The following is a 22,870-nucleotide window of genomic DNA, read 5'->3' as shown; positions in this document are numbered from 1 at the left end:
AGGAAAAGAAAGACACAAAAAAAGAGAGGGAAGCTTTATCTTTAGTTTTTTCTCTTTAGCTCTCTCTCTCTCTGTGTGTACCAGTATGTGTCTATCCACACATGTAACACACATGTATTGTAGACAGAACTCTCACAGAATAGTTCAGTCTAGCCCATGCTTTAAGGGATGTTTACTCCCTGTCATGTGGTATCCTGAGCTTCTGACACAGATTCTTTCTAACTTATACCAATAAACAAAGCTACATATATGCATCTGACTGCTATATGCCTGATTCAGGCCCTCAGGTGTGTGCTTTTGTGTTTGAAAGAAAGACAGACAGGAACAGAGCGTGCCAATGGGGAGTTATGACGTTTAAACATCATCTATCTTTGCCTCTCTGAAGTCCTTGCACTCAGGGATCGGGCCTGTCAAAACATACACTCCCAACTGCTGCACAGGGCACAAAGACACACACATTTACACACACAAACACTCTCCAGAAACCTGACTCATTCAGTCATCCCTGAAAGAGCAGAGATGTCTAGAGAGAGACAGAGATAGAAGATGTCTCTGTTTTAGCAGTACATTTTGGGCAAATGTCTGCGCTTAAACTGCAGATAAATAGATAAAATGTAATATATATATATATATTCACTTCAGATGATAGATATATCATCTGTTAATATATCATCCATCAATATAGATAATAAATATAAATATAATATATATATATATACTGTTTATTAATGAATAGAGTTGTTATAGAATAAATTCATATACATTTTTGTTAAATTGTAATATAATAATAATATAATAATGTGACTGTGAAATGTAAATAAATATGAATGTCAAATGTAATAAACTAAGTTTGAAATATATTTCTCTTTCTTACAGATCCTCCTTCTTCAGTCTTGCTTCCTGATGCACTTCCTCCAGTGCGCAGCTCCACGACTCCCCCACGCCCATATACGGGCACGCTCCGTCCTTCTCTCACTACTACCACGACAACCACCATGGCTCCGCCTCGCCGCCATAACAACATCCTCCCAGAAGCCCTGACACGGTCGCCTCCTTCCCTGCAGACTCCAGTCGCTGTTGACTATTGTGCCCCACGTCTCACTGCTGAAATCTCCTGGCCACGGACACACCAGGGACAGGTTGCTAAGCAACCGTGCCCACCTGGCACCATAGGTTAGTAAGAGAGTGATTAATCTATTATTAGGGGCAGTGTGTGTGGAGGTTTGTTTTGTTTAATGTGTATTGCATAAATCAACGCTTAGGCTTAGCTGTGTAGCGCTCTTGGAGATATCTGATACACTTCACCACTGCAACAAGGCTCCTGATAAAACGAATGAAATAATTAATTTGTAATTCTAGCCTGTAATTAATTTATCATCCCAGTGTTTAGAGCTAAACTCATCATTAGTAATTCTTTATAATTATGTTCAACAATAGGAATTACCACAGTACAAATAGTTACATAGCAATTCACTATTTAACCAAAATAAAATGACCCCTAAAAGTATTTGGACACTTAAAGCATGATTAAAATCAATTTACCAAACCAAAGTGTCATTTATTGTTAGAAAGATAAAGATCTCAAAAACATTTGCAAATCATTTCACATTGAAGGGATGGTTTACCAAAAAATGACAACTGGTGTCATTCTGTCAATCCAAACCTGTATGACTTTATTTCTTTTGTGGAATATAAAAGACAAGAAATGTTTCAGTGTTTTTTTGTACAATAAAAGTCAATGGTAAAACTAAAATAATAAAATTACCATAAGAGTAGCCATTTTTGAATATATATAGACATAAATGAGATTTAAGAGCTAGAAAATATGATTATCACTTTATATTAACTTACATTTTGGTATGTGCCAAAGTTATCATAAGGCTTCATAAGATTAGGAATACAGTGCTCACGTCAAATGAACCACTTTTGTGGTCACTTTTGTATTCCATTGGTCGCCATTAATATTCATTTTATGAAAAAAAACAAAACACCATCGACATTTTGTTAAACATCTCATTTTGAGTTCCTTGAATAAAAGAACATCATACAGGTTTGGAATAACAAGAGGATGAGTAAATAATAGGGATGCTCCGATCAGGATTTTTGCAGTCGATACCGATTACCGATTTTTTGTCTTCGTGATCTGCCGATACCGATCCCGATCCTGATCCTGATCATTCAAGCTTTATAAATAATAATTAAGCTCTCTGTTTTTAATACCACAGACATTTATTTTCAGTAATTGTGTAGATTGTTGTTTTAATTGAGAATCAAATAAATAAGCACAACAAATATTTTTGCAATGAACATTTTACAAGGCTTTAAAAAACATGGATTTTGCAAAACACTATCCGTTTTAGGATACTATGGCTTATTAAAGAGCCTACAAGACTTAATGTCAAACTGAACATAATAACAACCCATAAGGTGTAATTAAGCATTGTCTAGTATGTGACTGAGGACAAAAACAAATAGAAACACTGCAACTCCTAAATGAACAAAAGAGTAGTCTGATACAAAAATGATCTGAAATATAATTCAGCAAGTGCTGAGTATTTGTGTCCTTAATTCCTCCGTCCATAAGGCAGGATTCTCTTTATAAATTCGAGCTTTTATGCATTTTGTGGAGAAAGTCCATTCCTCTTTTTATCCAAAACATATGCTGTTGTACGGAATGTTACCATCAACACTCGAGCACTAAACTTCAAGCACTAGAAACAGAAATACAACATAAATTGTATAAAGTAATCAAATGTTTAAAAACAATGCATAATCTTTACAAAAGTGATTTAGTTAAGAGCAATGAGAGATAAACATTGATTAAAGGTGTAGCGGAGGATTTTCCCGAATTTTAGAAAAGAACCGCCCTCTCCACTTTTTGAAAAAATGCACATGCGCAACACTCTACCTGCTCCCGAGAGGGAACGCCTATTAAACGTGTGCACGAGAGAGCATGCACGATTCATAGCTTACATTAACTTTTACTAGCAGTGATTTTAAATGGATTTCTCCAAATAGCATGCCAAACTTCACCTGTCAAGTAGAAACTTCGCGACTGAGGCATCAGTGGGAAGCCCAACCTGTGTATTGAGCGCACGCCATCGTGTGAATCGTGTGCACGAGCAGGTACGGCGGCCTTACGTAAACATATCACCAGAATGATTGACACTTAGGAGGACCAATAGTCTTGATGATCCACCCGGGAAAAGAAAATCCTCCGCTATACCTTTAACATGAATGGCAAGGACAGAATGCACTGTTTACATTCACAAGACATAAACTGCATTTACAAAGATACTCGCAAAGACAGGCATTTGTGTGTATTTTTGACCGTTCAAGCCCAGTAAGATAAGTACTCATGCTCTGTATGAGCAGCAGCTTTATGTGTGTGTGTGTTTCAGGTGTGTGCGCTGACTGCGCCTCTCAGACAGCGAGCGCACATATCGAATGAGCTCTGTTTCGCTGCCTACTGTGCATGAGCGGTTTCAAATCACTTGTTCTTAAATAGCAAGGCTTAAAAATGCATTGTTTCTTGAGACCGTGTAATAACTCCACACTGGTGATGACATGACTGCGGCGCTAAAGTCTGACGTCATCGATTTGTGATCGGTTGGTGAGATCGGCTTATTTTAGTGACACCCGATCGAGTCATAGAATGTTATTATCGGTCGATTTTTTGGTGAACTATCCCTTTACGTGTGACTTAACTATGACAAATACTTGTTCAGGCCACTGTATATAGACATGAACTCGTTATGAATGATATTTATTTACCTATGTGTATGTTGAGTTAATCTTTAAAAACAGGTGTTCAGGTGTTGTGTCAGTGCCACCTCATTATGTGGGCAGCTGCCAGCTGTTGATTGACACATTATGTATTGCTCGTAAATCTCTTGCCCTGCTTGTGTGTGTGATTAGTTTGACAGAAATTGTCAGGCCGGGTTTCTCTCAGTGTGTATGTGCATTTGCCTAAGCGAATGTGTTTGTGCTTTGTGCTGTGTTCATGTTTTTCTTTATTATTATCTTACAGGTGTAGCCACATTTAATTGTTTGCTTGGCTACTGGGATCCGAAGGGACCGGATTTGAGCAACTGCACCTCACCATGGACCAATCACATCACTCAAAGAGTGAGTAAAAACATGGCACCATGGGAAATATGCTAATGGCATATCAGCCTATTTAAAAAATTCAGTAGAGAGCGATATGCCTATTGCAAATATTCTTAAAACATAATTTGGCCTGCAGCTTTTTTTAACTTGAGCTTATCACAAAGAGCAGCCTGTAGCAACACAGCTTAGAGGAAATTTAGTTACAACGAAAAAAGAGCCAAAATTCAACTGTCAGGATCAGCCGCAATTTGTTTCACTTTGTGGCGAAATAAGGAAAAGACAGAAGCGCAGCCAAAAGTGTCTTGCGACAGCAGCTTGAAATAAGGTGGCGTGTGTGTGTGTGTGTGTGTGTGTGTGTGCAGTGAGAGTGCATGTGTGTGTAACATGTGATTATGACTGAATCTTAATGGTAATGTGAAATGGTTTTCTTTGTACTACAAAGAGCAAATCAGAAAATAGGCAGAATCACAAATCTATGAAGCCATTTGTTCATCCACTTATTCGGCCATCAAGGGACAGAGAGAATAAAATCAATATGCGCACGTACATTTCTTTCTCTCTTTCTGTAGATGAGATCAGGGGAAACTGCGGCTATAGTAGCACGGGAATTGGCTGAACAGACGAAGGGAGAGTTGAGACCCGGAGATGTTCCGTCCACGGTCAAAGCCATGGCACAACTGGTGGAATTACTGGATGTACAGCTGCGAAATCTCACCCCGGGGGGAAAAGACACAGCGGCACGTAGCTTAAACAAGGTATCCAAGCTGTTAATAAATCACACACACTGCATAGGTAGTAATTATTACACGTTTATTACATGTTAATTGCATTGCTGCACTTTAATTTTGAGAAAGCTCATGCGTATTTTCTGTGTGAAAGGGAGCAGGAGAGAGAACAGTGCTCTAATTCTGTGCAGATTACAGTGTTTTAGGCAGTAAACCTGTGGCAGTACTCAGATCAAAGGCTTTAAGGCCCAAATGGGAAAACTTCCTGTTAAAAACAGCTACTGCTCGATAGACAAAAACTTTGCTCTCACTCACACCCACACACACACTTTTATAAATAAGGACACACAAATTAAAGCAGCTCATAAAGCCCCGGTGAGTTTTTCCAATTAACAAAAGAAGCCGCAACATAAAAGAATAACAAAATATACACTTCAAAGTGGTGAAATGCACACGTCGACTGCACAGCACTACACATACGCACAGATGAACGCAACAAAAGTTCTGTCAGACACCTAACGCACTGAAATATACACAGATGAGCCAAAACATTATGACCACCTGCCAAATATGATCCATATAAATGTGGATTTTGTAAGGTGTCCTTGAGTGCCATGAAAGGCGCCTATACATTTTTATTATTATTATTATTATTATTATTAAATATGCTGTTGGTCCTCCGCGTTGTCCACAGCATCACACTCCCTTCACCGGCCTGTCGTCGAACCAGGCAACCTTCTTCCATTGCTCCAAGGTCTTTGTAGGGGCTTTCGGCTGTGGACAGGGGTCATCTTGGGCACTCTGACCAGTCTGTGGCTACACAGCACCATATGCATCAGGATGCGACGCATTGTGTGTTATGACACATTCCTCCCATAACCATCATTAAAATTTTGTGTGGCTTGTGCCACAGAAGCTCTTCTGTCAGTTTGGTCCAGACAGGATTGCCTTTGTTGCCCTTGCGCATCAAGAAACCTTGGGAGTCCAACACCCTGTCACTGGTTTGTGGTTTGTCCTTCTTCGGACTACTGTCAGTAGGTTCTCACCACTGCTGACCGGGAGCAAGCCATAAGCCTTGCCATTTCAGAGATACTCTGACCCAGTCGTCTGACCATACAAATTTGGCCATTGTCAAAGTTTCTGTACCCAAACCATGACATGTGTCCTTGTTAGGAAATAATAAACAAAATTCACTTCACCTATGAGTTGTCATAATGTTTTGGCTAGTCAGTGTATATATGTATATATATATATATATATATATATATATATATATATATATATATATATATATATATATATATATATATTATGTATATAAACTATTTTGGCACAAATTTATCTGTCACTTGGTTTAAGCTAAATTAATCAAATGACAACATGTTAAAGATACTTAACACTCATCCTCAAAAACAAACAAAATTTAAACTACATTAAATATGCTGAGCTCTTGAAATCACTTTAAATAGTTTTGAAAACATGATGCTATTGAAATTCCTATTAAGCCTATGTACTTTCAATTATTTTGTTATCTGGTTGCACCTTTATAGTTTATTATCATTATTACAGTTCTTTGTTTGATTTGAAGGGCATTTTGTATTCAAAATCTGGGTCCTGAAGTAAAACCAGATGAGAACTACTGCCATAGTGAAACTTATCATAGGGCCCAGAGCAAATTTCCTGGTTGTCCCTCAACAGACGGCCATCCTTTCTCTGCGCATTAGGAGAAAATGTTTTAATGTCAATAAAATGACACACATCACCTTTAATGTATCTAAACATAGAGCAGTGAATCCACACACACACACACACACACACACACACACACACACACACACACACACACACACACACACTATAATGCCTGAATATCACTTTACAGACTTTAAACGGCCAGCCTGTCAGTTTCCAATTACCTGCATCCAGCTAAAGTTATCAATTACACAAACACCAGCTCATCTGCAGTCAGACACCTGCAGTCCATTCAGACTTTATACATCTCAGTGTTGTTTGTTTGTATGTTTACAGTATTATTGCCCTGGCCAGAATGTAGAATGTGTTGAGAGTACAGTGTCAGTTTCATGAGTCGACACGATGACTGTAACTCAGTAACAGATTAATTTTGTTCCTAATTCTACTCTGATACATAATATAATTATGATTCCTTATTATTTATTACAAAATTATTGTAGATTATTTCAGCTAATTGGGCCTTGTTTCATTGGGCTCTGAATGATTAAATGTGCACTGTGATTTTATGTGTGTAGTTGTGTTTGTGTCTGTGAGTTATTGTAAGTTTTTAATAATGTGTCTTTCAGCTCCAGAAGAGAGAGCGTTCGTGCCGGTTCTTCATACAGGTACTTTATTCTGTAAAGTTATTTTGCATGTTGCGTGTGTGTGTGTGTGTGTGTGTGTGTGTGTGTGTGTGTGTGTGTGTGTGTGTGTGTGTGTGTGTGTGTGTGTGTGTCTTTTTTATTCATGTTCCATATCATTTCAACATCTACATAGATGGGTAACATTTTCAACAGAAATACTACTTTATACTTGTGTGAAGCCGTATCTGTCACACCATATGAATCATATTGGCTGTTTGTGTGTGTCTGTGCGTCTGCGCTTGTGCCCGTGGGCTGCATTTTTTGCATTTATAAAAGCAGAGCAATTTTTTCTCCTGAGAAAGCAGTAGTGATGTCAGCACTGGTCAGCAGTGTCACATCAGGCAACTGATAAACACACACACACACACACACACACACACACACACACACACACAGAAAGAGAGAGAGAGAGAGACAGTGGAAAAAAGCAAAGAATAATGTAGATAAGCCCGCGTAAAGCTCAGCAAACTGATCGAAAGGAAAACCATGAGAAAAACTGATTTAGAGGTAGAAAATGACTGATGCATATCTCAAACTGAGCCAGACCGCTTTGTTAACCCTGCCAATACATGACAGATTTAGACCGATTTTTACTCCATGAAATAATTGAGGTCTAAATGTTGCTCAAGTATTCTGTTTTCTGGTTTAAAGGTGCACTTAGTAATTTCTCCTGATTATAAATGTTTTAAAGAAATGAATATTAATTTTGAAGAAAAAAAAAAGTTTTAAAATCACTCACTTGAGACAAAGACTGCAGTCATATTTGTAGCCTACTAAAACATGTTTATTTTATATTGATATTTTAAATTAAAACCCCATGACCAGATAAATACTACTCAGTTTACCTTAGTAATCAACCTATTATCCAACACTTATGCTCATAGAATAATTAACCAAATTAATCCCGCATTTCTGCAATCTTGCACATTTGATTTTATTTGATATTATTTTTATTTTTTTTGTATTTTAATGTAGTATTTTTTATCATATTTTTTTATTATTTTTTTATTATATTTTATGCATTAGTGGAAATTATGACTTAGTGTTGGCAAGATAAAACATGACCAATGAATTGACATTAAATATTAGTTTCCTTTTTATTATTAATTTAATTTATTCTTTTTTTTTTTCTTTTTTTTATCCACATAGATAAAAAATCTGGCTCATGTGCTAGTTGCAATTTGTTTGCAATGGCACGGGTAACCGAAATGTATGGCTTTTTCATGATCCTGCATCCCAGTGGGTGTCAGCATAAGTCTCCAATTTCTGCTATATTGGCCAGAGCAACTTGAACCAAAAAAATGTGTGCTTTTTCAAATACTCTGCTGAGAAGAAATGAGTCTATCGCAACATCAATTGATCCTGCTGATTTAGACAGAGAGAATTACAGGATTCCATGACAACTGTCTGAAGCCTCCCGGTGCTGACATCAAGCAAATATGGATTCTCAGTGGTCATCTAATATGTAATGCAGTGTGTGTGTGTGTGTTTCTTCACGCTGGATTAGCTCCTCAGCTTCAAAGCACTTCAGTTCTGCTCCATTTACCAAGTGTGTGGAGAGTATTGCCGCTATGTGTGTGAGGAAACAGAATGTAAGAAGAGTTTTTAAAAAATCTCTTATCTGTCTCCGCAGTGTGAGCCCCCAAGTGCACACACACACACACACACACTTTCCCCCTGACCTCTTGACACAATCTGTCAGAAGATTTCATAAGCAGTTTTGTGAGGAAATAAATATAACTCTTCCTTTTTAGCTTTTATCCCAGTCGTCTCTCATCTCAGTCTCTCCTTTTCTCTCTCTCGTAAAAGGGTCATTACTTTAGTGGTGTCAAAATGAATATACTCATACTGCCTTTAACACACTTTCTCTCTCTCACACACACTGCTCTACTGTAACTGGGGCAGAATGATTCAACCCAATGGCCAGATTAGCCTGCAGAAACCTAAAGACAAACGACAAAACAACCCTCTGTCCATCCCTACGGATGAGTGCACCACAGTGAGAGAAGTTAATTACATATCTCTTCTCCACAGATATTATACGCTTTATATGTGCTGTAACGGTTGTAATAAAAATTCAAGGTTATGAACTTCTATAGAAACATGATCTATTTTAAATATAAGGAATTTGACCTGGAATTATTGTTATCAGCATCTTTGTGAAAGTGACAAATATATTTGGCCTTCTTTGTGTGGATCATTGTAGTCCATATGCTCATGTTGCTGAATGCTGCACTTTTTCAAATGAAAAACAAAATTGTAATGTGCCTCGATAAACTCAGCAAGCTTTTTAATAAACTACCACCTTAAGTCTTAAACCTTCATTTGTATATCAAGGTTGTGGTTTTTAATATCCCTGTGATAATATTCACTGCCAAATTGAAAAGGCTTAATATCTTAATATCGCACTTTTCTTTAAATACCCTTATATTAGTTTCCGCTGCACAGCCAAGACATTTAATTTTCCTATATAGTGCTTTTATAGACCCATAAATTACCCCTTGACTTGTGTGAACATGTGTGTTTGCATGCGAGTGTTTGCGCGGATGTGTGTGTGTGTGTGTGTGTGTGCGTGACGACAGCTTCTTTCATTTTCACAATGTCTCATGCTCCCCGTGGATCTTTCTTCAGTTTGACAGGTTTATACTCCAGCACAGAGAACGTGTAGTGTGTGAGAGCGGGTGAAAGTGGAAGAGAAATGGTTTATGGGAGAGCTGGGCACTTTGGGAAATATGTCCTTATTGTGAAGTTCAGATGTCAGAATGTATGTGTGTGTGGGTTCAGAAGTCGTTTGGAATGCTGACATCTCTCTTTTTCTCTCTTCCGCAGGCCATGGTAGAAACGGTGAATAACCTTCTGCAGGTGCGATCCCAGGCGGCGTGGAGGGAGCTGTCCGTGACCGAGCAGCTGCGATGCGCGACCATGTTGCTGGACACGGTGGAGACGGGCGCCTTCATGCTCGCAGACAACCTCCTCAAAACGGACACCATACAAGAAAGCACAGACAACATTCGTGAGTTTACAAAATGAGTCCTTGTACGAGCTTGCCGAACGTTTACGTGCAAATCCATAATCAGTGTATGCACATATTTCATTGATCTAATCAGATTTCACACTGCTCGGTCTGATTTCTCTTTGTCACAAGGAGACAAATAACAATTTAAACAACAGATGGGTAAACCATTTTTCGGAGAAGGAATCAGATGTTTTTGTGCATAGGCAGGGAATTTCTACAGCCATAGCTGCCAACTCTCACGCATTCACCGTGAGACACACGCAATTGACACTTTTCACACGCTCTCACGACACACATCCATTTTCTCACGCACAGAAAAATCGCGAAGCAAGAGGACACGGAGACCGACAGACTAGACAGAGCAGGTTACTTATGATATAAAAAAAAATCGCAGCTATCAGATTCTGTCACTTTCATTACGAAATTCAGACAATAAATACCGTTTTGGCGCTTGTAAATGTGACGCGACAGATCCCTAGCGGCACGTGATCCGATCATCTCTAGCTGATAGTAAATAACATTAAAACACAAATGAACACTGTTGAAAGATACAGTACAACTTACCGAAATGTATATTCCTCATACATAATATCGACCAATCAATCAAACAAAGGGGTCAATAAAACAGCTGGAGAACAATTATGTCACATAACATTTACCTCAGGAAAGCCATTTAATGACCATAATAATATAGGCTATAGCACGTTAGTTGGCTAGAAAAAAAGCTATAGAGAGTATTTTGCTAAATATGTGTACTATATTGCATATTTATTATATTTTTATATAAATAGATAAAATATAAAAAAAATGTATAATAAAAAAACGCATTATATTTAATTTGTGTTATTTTTTACCTTAAATAATACTGCCAGCTGATAGGGCTCTCTGTATGTTTACAGCATTAGGTGAGTTGTTTTTTTCTTGAGAAAAATGAATGCCTACTGTATCTTGTGTAGCCTACCTAATATTTATCCAAATGAGTCAATATTAAATCAAATCACAATAATTGAATTGAAATAATAAAAAAGCGCAGCTTACCAGAAATTGAACCATGTAAACATTGTAACATGTTGTCACTAAACCTACTAAAATGTTTTGACAATCACAATACACTTATTGTGTGTAATACCCCCCCCCCCCGACAAAATTCTCACTCCAAGCTAAACTCAAAAGTTGGCAGCTATGCTACAGCTGATTCGTCTATGATCTCACAGGCCTGTTGGATAATGTGTGATGGGTATATGTAGAATAATAATAATGTCACAGTTTATTCATATACTGTAATAAATCACAGTAATGTGCAGAAATCTTCAAAACAACTATGTAGGATTTTTACTTAGAGCTATGAATTTTAACACTTCCAAAGACAATTTTCAAGAGGTGTCAGAATGCATTAATGCATTACAATACATCGCTTTGTGCATGGAAATTCAATGCAATATTTGTATATATTATAACAATAATTATTTTATTATTTTATAATAATACCAATTGTATGCAAAATACAATTCTTGAGCATGTGAATGTAACCTATCCCACTACAGTATCAATTGTACTGGAAGAAGGGGCAGTTTCCTCTTCTTACATTTGAGTTTTCAACATTAGCGTTTGAATGATTTAGTAAAGATCATATTCATCAAAAAACGTCTCGGTTACTAATGTAACCCTCGTTCCCTGAACGAGGGAACGGGAGACGTAACGTCAACGTGATGACATTATTGGGATCACTTCAGGGAGCCCTATCATCTTCGAGTGTCTACAGAACGAGCCAATGAATGTTGGCGTGCGTGAATCACGTCACGCGTCCCTGCCCTGCAGCGCGGGTATAAACAAGAAGCGCACGCACACATTGTTTTTCACTGAGGAGCCGAGATCGTGACGCCCGTACAGCGATGGTCAGCAACGGTGGCGACAGGACGTTGTCTCCCGTTCCCTCCTTCAGGGAACGAGGGTTACATTAGTAATCGAGACGTTCCCTATCAGTCGCTCATGTTCGACGTAACGTCGACTTGACGACGTAATTGGGATCCCTATGGAAAACGCCACAGTTGCTGCCACATCCAGCGCCATACGCAAGACTCTCAGACCCCCAACTGGCTGGGGCGGAAGGCCTGCGTAGAGGGAGTTCAAACTGCTGTTCCGTAATACCCCACACAGTGGAATTCTTGGATAACACTGGGAAAGCATGCCTTTCCAGGGGTGAGGGACGCTGCGAAAGCCACATCCTGCCCGAAGGGAGGTACCATGTGGAGAATACACATATGGACTAGCCGGTTAGGGGCAGTGCAACATATGGAATATCACTTGGGTGGCTCCAGCCTGAGAAGGGGGAGACTACACCGGACAGTGACGGCAGAGCGCACTCTGCCAAGGGAAAGATACGGGCTCACCTCAGGGAGCCTGTCATGGAAGGATACGCATATGGGATTGCCGCAGGGATCAATATGGAACCCAGTCTAGCACAAGTTGCACAAGCATACAAGCACTAGGCCTGGCGTCGGACGTCCAACTGCCAAAGGGTGCGGAGGAACTCTACAGGGTTTGCCTGAATGCGGAACTCGACTGGAGCAAAAAGCTCACGTATCCACTCCATGAGGAGGGGAGTGGCACAGCAAGCTGACACTAGAGAGGGAACTTAGGTGTTACCGGCTAGTTGAAGCGAGCACACAGGAAGAAACCGGCTCAAAAGGTAGGGAAAGTAGCGAAAGTGTTAGGTGTCGCCCAGCCCACAGCTCTACAGATGTCTGTCAGCGAGGCGCCGTATGCCAGCGCCCAAGAAGAAGCGACACTCCTAGTGGAGTGGGCTTTCAACCCAGGCGGGCAGGGCACGCCTTGGGCTTCGCGAGCCAAGGCGATGACATCCACTGTCCAGTGGGCCATCCTCTGCTTGGAGACAGCCTTTCCCTTCTGCTGGCCTCCGTAACAGACGAAGAGCAGATCTGAGGTCCTGAGGCTTTGCGTTCTGTCCACGTACAGACGCAGAGTGCAAACGGGACAGAGAAAAGCCAGGGCTGGGTCTGCCTCCTCTGAAGGCAGCGCTTGCAGGTTCACCACCTGGTCTCGGAAGGGAGTGGTTGTAACCTTGGGCACGTATCCAGGCCGGGGTCTCAGGATCACGTGAGAGTTAGCCGGGTCCGAATTCTAGGCATGATTCATCGACCGAAAATGCATGCAGGTCCCCTACCCTGTTGATGAAGGCCAATGCAACCATGAGTACTGTCTTACAGGACTAAATCTTTAACTCAGCTGATTGCAAAGGCACAAAGGGTGGTCTCTGAAGTGCCGAAAGGACCAGAGACAAATCTCAAGAGGGTATAGAGAGCGGGTGAGGCGGATTTAGTCTTCTCCCCCCCTCAGGAAACTGACGATCAGGTTGTGCTTTCCCAGCGACTTACCTTCAACTGCATCGTGCTGTGCGGCGATAGTGGCAATATACACTTTCAGGGTGGAGGGAGACAGCCTTCACTACAACCCATCTGATTGAGCAAGATCGGGGGTTCTCCTCGTGAGAAGAACACCATTCAATGATAGTGTCAACTACCACCTGGGGTAGGTCACCTAGAATCTCTGCGTCCCGTCCAGGGACCAGACATGTAGTTTCCAGAGGTCTGGCCCCGGGTGCCATAGGGTTCCATGTCTCTGAAAGAGCAGGTCCTCTCTCAGAGGAATGGAAGGGAGGGGCTGTCGTGAGGAGCAATAGTTCCGAGAACCATGTCCGGTTGGGCCAAAATGGCGCAACAAGCAAGACCTGCTCCTCATCCTCCCTGACTTTGCACAGGGTCTGTGCAAGAAGGCTCACTGGGGGAAATGCATATTTGCAGGCCCTGGGACCAGCTGTGTGCCAGTGCGTCTGAGCCAAGGTTTGGGACGTGGTGGAGGGTTCCACACAAGCCCGACCTTCTCTGCAGCCCGGCAAGCATAGTGGCCCATTCTGGATCGGACTCGGGCAACGCTACACTCCCCGAAGGGGGTAACGCAGCCGAATCCTCATCTCCAGAGGACTGAAACTCCCCCTCCGATGCTGTGATCGTCAGGAGGAGCCCCAAAAGACACTACTGGTCGTTCATGAGAAGGACCAGCATGCTCTTTTGGTAGCTCCAGCGTGAGGGGCCCACGGAGATTGCCTTGGCGGGGAAGCCCTCACGGTAATCCTCAGATCACCCTGGCTAAGCGCCGAAGTAGGCCTATTCTGAGGTCCAGAATAGGCACTAGATCAGGGCATAGGCGAAGGGACTGCATCTTGAGGTAAGCGAGTCTTGATCTTAACTCTGCCATAGTCATATTCCCGCAATGGGAACATGAACTATTCCCAAAAGCTGCCTCAGCGTGCTGAATGCCCAAACACGAGAGGCAACTATTGTGGCCGTCTGCTGGTGCCAGGGAATGACCGCACCCAGAAACGCACAAGCAAAATGACATCCGGAAAAGGACGCAGGGTCACGCTTGTGTTGCTCTTTTAGCTGAAAATAAAACAGAGAAAATAAGGCACCCAGGGGTAGCCACGGCTATAATGAGTGTAAACTCAAGGAACGCCCACCGATACCGACACACACACACAGTGTAGATGCTGTGAAAACAGCAGTTGAGAGCTGTAAGCTAGCGGCCACCGCTGATAGCGCCATCACACCAACGCTGGATAGAGTTAGATATTTCCAACCTTGCAGAGTCTCTTCTTGCAGCACTATGAAGTTAACAACCTCTTGGCTCCAAAGTGAAAGACAATGTGTGCGTGCGCCCGCTTCCTGTTTATACCCGTGCTGCGGGGCGGGGGCGCGTGACACGATTCACGCACGCCAACGTTCATTGGCTCGTTCTGTAGACACTCAAAGATGATAGGGCTCCCTGAAGTGATCCCAATTAAGTTTTCACGTCGATGTTACGTCGAACGTGAGCGACTGATAGGGAACTGCCAGTACAGCAACTGTGTGTCAGTAACACTACATATGATGTTAAGACCTTAGTGATTTTCTGAGAATTTATATCTTTGTTTTGCAGCTATTTTTAGTAAAAAAGTAAAAGTAAATACTAATTACCTCTGTTGTAGTGTAGCCCTAATGTAAATTGGTTATGTATACTATATTTTGAATACAAAAACAAAAAAATCCAAATAATACATATAATGAGGGTTTCATATGCATAAAAACACATAAAAACACAAAAACACATGCATGATGCATGACCTGATGCATAAAAAAACACATTATCACATTAGAGGGTAACAGCAGGGACACACACTTCAAGTGCACTCGAGCTAGATGTAACGAAGCGTGTCTGTGAAAGAGCGGACCACAAGAGCGGACCACACAGGGGGTCTCATACTGTCTGACTCATGCAGAGGAATCCATGCCTTGTCTTGAGAAACAGAACAGGATTGGTCAAAATATGTTAAGGACAGAGGTATAGACATACATAGAAAGTATGCACTCAACATGTCATCATTTCTCCAGCTTGATGGTATTTATAATTATGGATCAATACAGGCATTCAAACGTGACATTTGAAACCATGGCTGTGTTAATTGTGGAACGATCTAGCGTAGCGTTAACTGCTCTCATGCTGTCAGTCAGTGCAGGTAGGAGGCAGTTTCCTCCAAACTGCATAGGAATAAATGGGCACTGTGAAACCGTGAGACAGTGCAGTTAAAAAATTAATCCAATCTCTAATCAATATTCAAACCAATGCTAAAAATAATGTTGCAAATTTAGTCAAAACAAAGCAATCTCTCTCTTTCTCTCTATAACTCTAGCAGTAAAAAAAAAAGTTTGCAGTATATGTATACTTTATATAAATTTAAAAGACAAACACAAACCAAAGAGAATTACAGAAAACATGACTTTCACTATCATATTGTATGGATGGTCTCATTTAGTAATTAATCTCCTAAAGCTTTACTTCAGACATCTACCTACCTAATTATATAACCTACCTAACTGCCTAATTAGACAGTAAAACAACCAAAAACATTTATATACATGACAGAGGCAGGTAATTTTGCTGAATCATAAATGCTCCAGAGGTGCAGTCACAATTTACTGCTAAATGTAGCCATAATGGCACATTTATGGTCCTGCAACTGTTAGAAATTTGAGAAACAAACCTTTTAGCTTAAACTTTGATGGTATTAGATATCGTCGTTGTCGGGTGGAAACCTTGTATCCCCAAAAACACTACTTTTTAACATTTTATTTTTTTACATAATTAAATACTTTGTTGTCAAAGTTGATATTGTGGCTTTATTTATGGTCAAAACATTACTGATGTGCATCTTGAGACAAAACAATAGCACTGATATATTTAGTGAAGTTCCTTAATGTAATTTCAGGATGAGTGAAGTGAACCCATGTAATCTTTCAATTAACTGCCATAAGCAGCCTCTCACCTTGCTCCGGCATCAGCTGTTTTGGCATCCCTTCACTTCCCCAACTCCACCAACATAATTTAGGCATCTTGCTACCACATTCATCATCCAAGCATTAGTAGTCCCACTGGGGGGTATATCTAAGCTTGAGTTGAAGCTGTTTCCTCGAGCCCCTCCACTGCTGACAGCAAGCCAGATACGTTTAACCTTAATAGCTTAAAGATTATATGGGCAAACAAACTCGTGAAAGATATGTCAGTGCAAGTTACTTTCAGTTAAAACAGTTCAAACATGCATGTCTGAGACTAGGCTTAAGCGATTAATAGTGTTTCTTGAGTAAAGAAAATGCTGTACTTATTCAAAGAACCAATTCTTTATTCATCCTTGCATTGCAAACTAGTAGAGATGATCCAAACTGTATGCAACACTTCATACACGATAGAGGCGGGGTAGAGTTATGAGGTTTTACTGACAGTTTGAGGATCCAGTGGAGTTACGAGGTTTAGTCACAAGCTCTTTTTAATACTTTTCACTGGTTAAATATTTGCAAAACCCACAAACATATGTAAAGGCTGACCAATAGAAATTATTTATGAAAAAAAAAGGCAAAATATGGAGATATGAGGTTTCATCCCAACAGCGACAATATGCTGCTGCTTCTTGATGAAGTGTGGTACTCTATTTGTCATAGGACCACCAAAGGGCTTTTCACAATGCGCTTAATCCTGGGCTATCGTTGTTCTAAACATCGCTTTAACCCATATAGAGGAACGTTTCACGCGTGTAATTAAGAAGCAAGGTTAGTATGGAAGCAAAATAATCTCAAATGTTTTTGAAACAAAAAGCCTGTTGAATTGCACTACTTGAAAAATAATAGGCATTGCATTAACCATGCTTGCATTTTAATGCATTGTATTTTTAGGGCTTGCATTTTTATGGGCTGAAATTCAACATGGTTGAATATTTAAGCTGTGAATATTTCAATTAAAAACATTTCAAACACATTTTCATTATTAAAAATTCCATAATCCATATTCACCTTTCATATTTCACTTCCAAAATATTCAAACTGTTTAAAAATACAACCTATAATATTCAACTGGCAATTTTCGGTCCATTTTATTTTTTGCTTCCACAAATTCGCTTCCACAAATTCAGTGGTTCAAATTCGACAGTAAATTCAACGGAACTGCAGGAAAAGCAATAGATTATCGAGCATACTATCCATCTGCTGTTAGTCAATCCCACCAGCAGGTGTTGCAAAAGCGCGTGTTGTTGACGAAGACCAGCAACTGTTAGAGCAAAAATGCAAGCCCTAAAAATACAATGCATTAAAATGCAAGCATGGTTAATGCAATGCCTATTATTTTTCAAGTAGTGCAATTCAACAGGCTTTTTGTTTCAAAAACATTTGAGATTATTTTACTTCCATAGGTTAGCACCGATTTTTCCCCGGAGTTATGAAACTCTGCTCCAGAGCAGGGTTTGCACAGCTTTTGCAGTGTTAACTTGGCATTGCGGTGCCAAACGTGCACAGTATGAAATAAAACAGAATTTTACTAGATGCTTAGTTTCAGTGTTTGGGAGGGAGGGAAGATTTTTATTCTTACCTTTAGTCCAAAAAGTCCATTCATGGAAAACTTGATGCTAGAACCTTTATGTACAACCTTTAGGTTGCAAGCCTCTGTCATCCAAACAATGACACTGACACTAACACTATGCTAATTAGAATCTTAGCCCAGGGTTTAGGAATGTACAGTGTGAAACACCAACTTATGAATATCAAGTATTAATTGTTAACCCAGGTAAATTATGAGTAGTGTGAAATGTGAAGCAAGATAACCCAGGATTCCGTTTACCTAGGGTTAAGAATTACCCAGTGTTAATTATGTATGAAGATTTAAAAGCCCTAAATTGTCCCATTTAATACTGAAACTATTTACAAACTATTTAATGTGTTCTGCAGACACTTTTATTTAAACCGACTTGCAATAAAGGAACATAATTTGTCACAGAGCCAGCAATATTTAATGCCAGGTAAAATGCTGGGTTTATTAGAAAGATTAATTAGGAAACAAACTAGTACAGAGAAAAGAAGAAGAGGACTTTTCCGTGCCTTGATTTAAGGTTGTCGAGTGGTTAAGCGCTTGTGGAAGAGGTGTTTCTTCAGCAGTTTTTTGAAAGTTGCGATGGTCTCGGCAAATCGGGTGGAGGTTGGCATCCTATTCCAACAGAGAGGAGTGGAGAGGGTGAAGATTTAGGAAAGTGGTTTTGTCCCTCTTTGTGAATGAACATGAAGGCTTCGCCTATTCAGTGACCGTAACTTGTAGGAGTGTGTTGAGGCAGGGTGTGCAGTTCCAGTGGAAGTTCTGAAAGCCCTCAATTTGATTCAGTCAGAAAATATGAGCCAGCGCAGTGAGATCAGGTGAGGTGCAACATGGGTCCTTTTTGGCTGATTGAAGACCAGACGTGCTGCTGTTCTGGATCATCTGCTGAGGCTTAGTCGCGCTGGCTGGAAGGCCGGCCAATTGAGGATTGCAGTAGTCCAGTCTTAAAATGATAAGAGGAAGGGTATGTTTTCAGGGTATGACGGTATGATTTTCCTGATGTTGTAAAGCATGAACCTACACAACTGATCCGTTGTTGAAATGTGGATGTAACCCTCTGTTGGTCATCAAACGCTACCTAGTGTTGTAGACCCCATACTCTTAAAATATATTCAAAGGACCTATTATCACATCTTAAGTAAAAGCATGGTTGCAATTTAAATATTCAAATTCATCGATTTCATTAAACCTTTTATGCTTCAAACATTATTAAATGTTAAAACATTATGCATTATATAGGACTGGATGAAGAGAATAAATGTTGAAATTAAGTGTTATTTTATGTGTTTTTAGTAAAGGGAAAGACCTGTTAGTGTTTAATGCAATTAAATTCGACATTTAACAGTGTTTCTGTTGAAGTTTTTATGGTTATCATTGTGCTTAAGTTAGGGTGTGGGTGGCTCCATGAAGGTTAAAAGGGTTATATAATGCCATTTTTGTACAAGTTATTATGATTCTTTAGGGTCTAAATGAAAAGTTTGTAATACACTTTAATTAAAAATTCTCATTAGTATTGTAAGAAAACACTCATTTGACCTGGTCAAAAACAGCTCTGTTTTCAGCACGCCGTTAAAAGTGCATGTGTCTTTAAATGATAATGAGCTTTGCTCACCCCGCCCCTCTGTTCTGTGCATACACAGTTTGTAATAACGCAATAACCATAACGCATTGTTCATTATAAACTTGGCATTATGAATTATATTGAGAACGTTGTACATAGAAAACATGCCATAATGTACCTTGAGTGTAAACCTTAGCCGCATTCATCATGAAGCGTGCAAGCGATTTGCAAAGATTAAAATAAAGGTTAATAAAACGTTACACTCACTTCTTCTGGAGGTGCAGCAGGAATATGAATAGTTGGTACTGATCGTTTTTTCAGGAGCAGCTTCTTAGCAAAACCAGCTTTATGCTGACCCTCCTTTATAAAGCAGTCTGGTGAGAAATGATTCGCGCAAACATGAAAGCATTGACGTTGATCGTGGGGAATATTCCCTTCAAAAACAAAACTCAGCCACTGCGTCTTCAGCTGTACGGATTTAGGAACATCAAAATGACTGCTGTGTTCGTTATTACACCCAAGAACAGAACACCACAATCGCTTAGACACCATTCTGCTCCAGCGTATCAACAATGTCCATGTGGACTATGATGTTGAAACGCTGCTGTCAATTAACAATCGTGGGAGGGGCGTCCGATTTGACGTCTCGATTTGAGACGGGAAAACATATAAGGAGATTAAAAAAAGACCACTGGATGGTTTTTTATCATATGATGGTTGTGTAAGGGCGCTGCCAACACACATTTCAGTACAATCAACTTGTAAAAGTGCATGTGCCATTATATGACCCCTTTAACACTACTTTGACCATATGAGCAATGACCATGACTGTGCTAATGCCAGTGCCAAGTAATATCTTACTTGCTTTCAAATTTAAATAAGTTACATTTAGTATGTGCTATGTTAGCTGTTAATTTAAACTGAAGTAGATAAGATTAATTAGTTCCAGGGCCACCACTCAATTATGTTGGAATTAGTTGGAACATTTTTTTTTTTTTTTTGAGTAATCAATTTAAAAACGTGTGTTTATGTCGCAAAGTAAGTTCCTCTAACTCTGTGTAGTTTGTTGGTTGAACATTATTTCACTAGATTATTTTAAAAAAGATTGATGCAAAAAAAATTATAAGCCAAAACTAAATGTATTTTTAGTGTACAGTTGAACAGTGATGATCAACTGATGGGTTTGCAGGGATTCCAAGGAGCTCTATCTTCACAAGGTTGAGCTGGAGAAGATGCTCCTTCGTCCAAGCCGAAGCAGAGATACAAGCTTAGATAGTGGTGTCATCAGGTTGAAACGACAGATAGAGCTGTGTATCCTCTGCATAGTAGTGGTAGGAAGCAATGTGCCTTTATGATCATGCCCACTGAGGTTGTGTGTATGGAGAAAAGAAGAGAACCGAGCACTGAACCTTGAAGCACCCCTGTGATTAGCTGATGTGACTCAGACACCCCTCCTCTCCATGAATTCTTGAAAGATCAGTCTTGAGGTAAGACTGAAGTTATCAAAGTACCGTACCTTGGATGCACAAGTCAGAAAGAGTGGACAGAAGTACCTTGGGGGTTTACAGTGTCAATTGCACCCTTATTTACTCAACCGAAATGTAATAAAAATTAATACTAAATGAGCTAAACCTATTGATGAATTATGATTTTTTTTCGTGAAAATGTTTGTGCGCAGATTTCATGCATAAATTAGTGCATACGTATGCTTAGTGAATGAGACCCATTGTCCTAATAAAAAGCAAAAATCTCATAAATAAAATAAATTTAAAAAACATGCTTAACTCGCTGTCATTCATACACAAATACACTGACAGGTTTTCTTATTCATGTGCACACACACACCTATAACCATGACATAAATCAAAACACTGTGCTGAAATTGTATAGCTGCAACAATCACTCAAAACCATGAGCTCATGCACACACACACACACAAGGTTTACAGACAGGGTTTAAAATTAACATTCACCAAATGCAACTAAAAATTGGATTTGACGAATAAATGACAGCCAGTTGGGCTGTAATTTTTCTAGGAACTGCAGAATAATGCATGGTTATTTCTATTTAAGCTATGATCAGTGACTGTTGAGAGACCAATATTTACTGGAATACTTTTTTATTGTCATAATAACCCCAGAACTTAATTTAATTTAACTTAATGCGTTCATGTAGAAACAAAATTATGACATTAGCCACCACATGAACAATACTAAGAACAAAATCTAAATCTTCACGATCTCAGTTTTTGTCATGAGTGGTGAAATGTCATGAGGAGATGCTGTGAGTGATACTATGACCCACAGGGAAACAACTGTTGTTGTTGTTGTTGTTCTTTCACAAAGGAAACCAATTTTAAGCAGGGGTGACATGCACATGTTCATTCTGAGAGTGCAGTCCTTGCCAGGTCAGATAAGACATGACTTAAAGGTATAGCGGAGGATTTTCTTTTTCCGGGTGGATCATCAAGACTATTGGTCCTCCTAAGTGTCAATCATTCTGGTGATATGTTTACGTAAGGCCGACGTACATACTCGTGCACACGATTCCCACGATGGCGTGCGCTCAATACACAGGTTGGGCTTCCCACTGATGCCTCAGTCGCGAAATTTCTACTTGACAGGTGAAGTTTGGCATGCTATTTGGAGAAATCCATTTAAAATCACTGCTAGTAAAAGTTAATGTAAGCTATGATTAGCTCGTGCATGCTCTCTCGTGCACACGTTTAATAGGCGTTCCCTCTCGGGAGCAGGTAGAGTGTTGCGCATGTGCATTTTTTTCAAAAAGTGGAGAGGGCGGTTCTTTTCTAAAATTCGGGAAAATCCTCCGCTATACCTTTAAAGGTGCATTGCGCAAGTCTCTGAGTTTTTGCAGAACTATGCCCCCTCTGGCGACAAGCGAAACTGCAACACTGCAACTGAACGCGCATGACGTCACGCCCAGTCTCAAATTCCGACCCGAATCCCTCTTATTTATTTTACTGTACAGGATTATAGAGGCAATCGCAGAGATCATAGAAGGGCTCATTCAGCCCATCAGGCAATTGTTTAAGCATGTATGGGTTAGAAAAACAGGTATTTTTAACATGAAATGTTGCGCAATGCACCTTTAACAACCT

At 39.9% G+C, this 22,870-nt stretch overlaps 1 protein-coding gene across 1 annotated transcript in view; it reads left to right on the top strand.

Annotated features, from left to right (window-relative positions):
• The window catches only part of adgrl3.1 (adhesion G protein-coupled receptor L3.1), a 121,538-nt gene that overhangs the window by 66,460 nt on the left and 32,208 nt on the right, over window positions 1-22,870 (top strand). Inside the window, exons 7-11 of the mRNA XM_081361732.1 lie at window positions 877-1,173; window positions 4,031-4,128; window positions 4,680-4,865; window positions 7,154-7,192; window positions 10,040-10,223. Of these exons, the coding sequence (XP_081217858.1) occupies window positions 877-1,173; window positions 4,031-4,128; window positions 4,680-4,865; window positions 7,154-7,192; window positions 10,040-10,223 (804 nt within the window). The remainder of the gene's footprint in view (window positions 1-876; window positions 1,174-4,030; window positions 4,129-4,679; window positions 4,866-7,153; window positions 7,193-10,039; window positions 10,224-22,870) is intronic.

The sequence above is a fragment of the Scardinius erythrophthalmus genome (assembly GCF_964197995.2).
Source record: "Scardinius erythrophthalmus genome assembly, chromosome: 3".
Taxonomy (NCBI): domain Eukaryota; kingdom Metazoa; phylum Chordata; class Actinopteri; order Cypriniformes; family Leuciscidae; genus Scardinius; species Scardinius erythrophthalmus.
The sequence above is the reverse complement of the archived record's forward strand: the minus strand, read 5'-3'. Positions and strand labels throughout refer to the sequence as shown.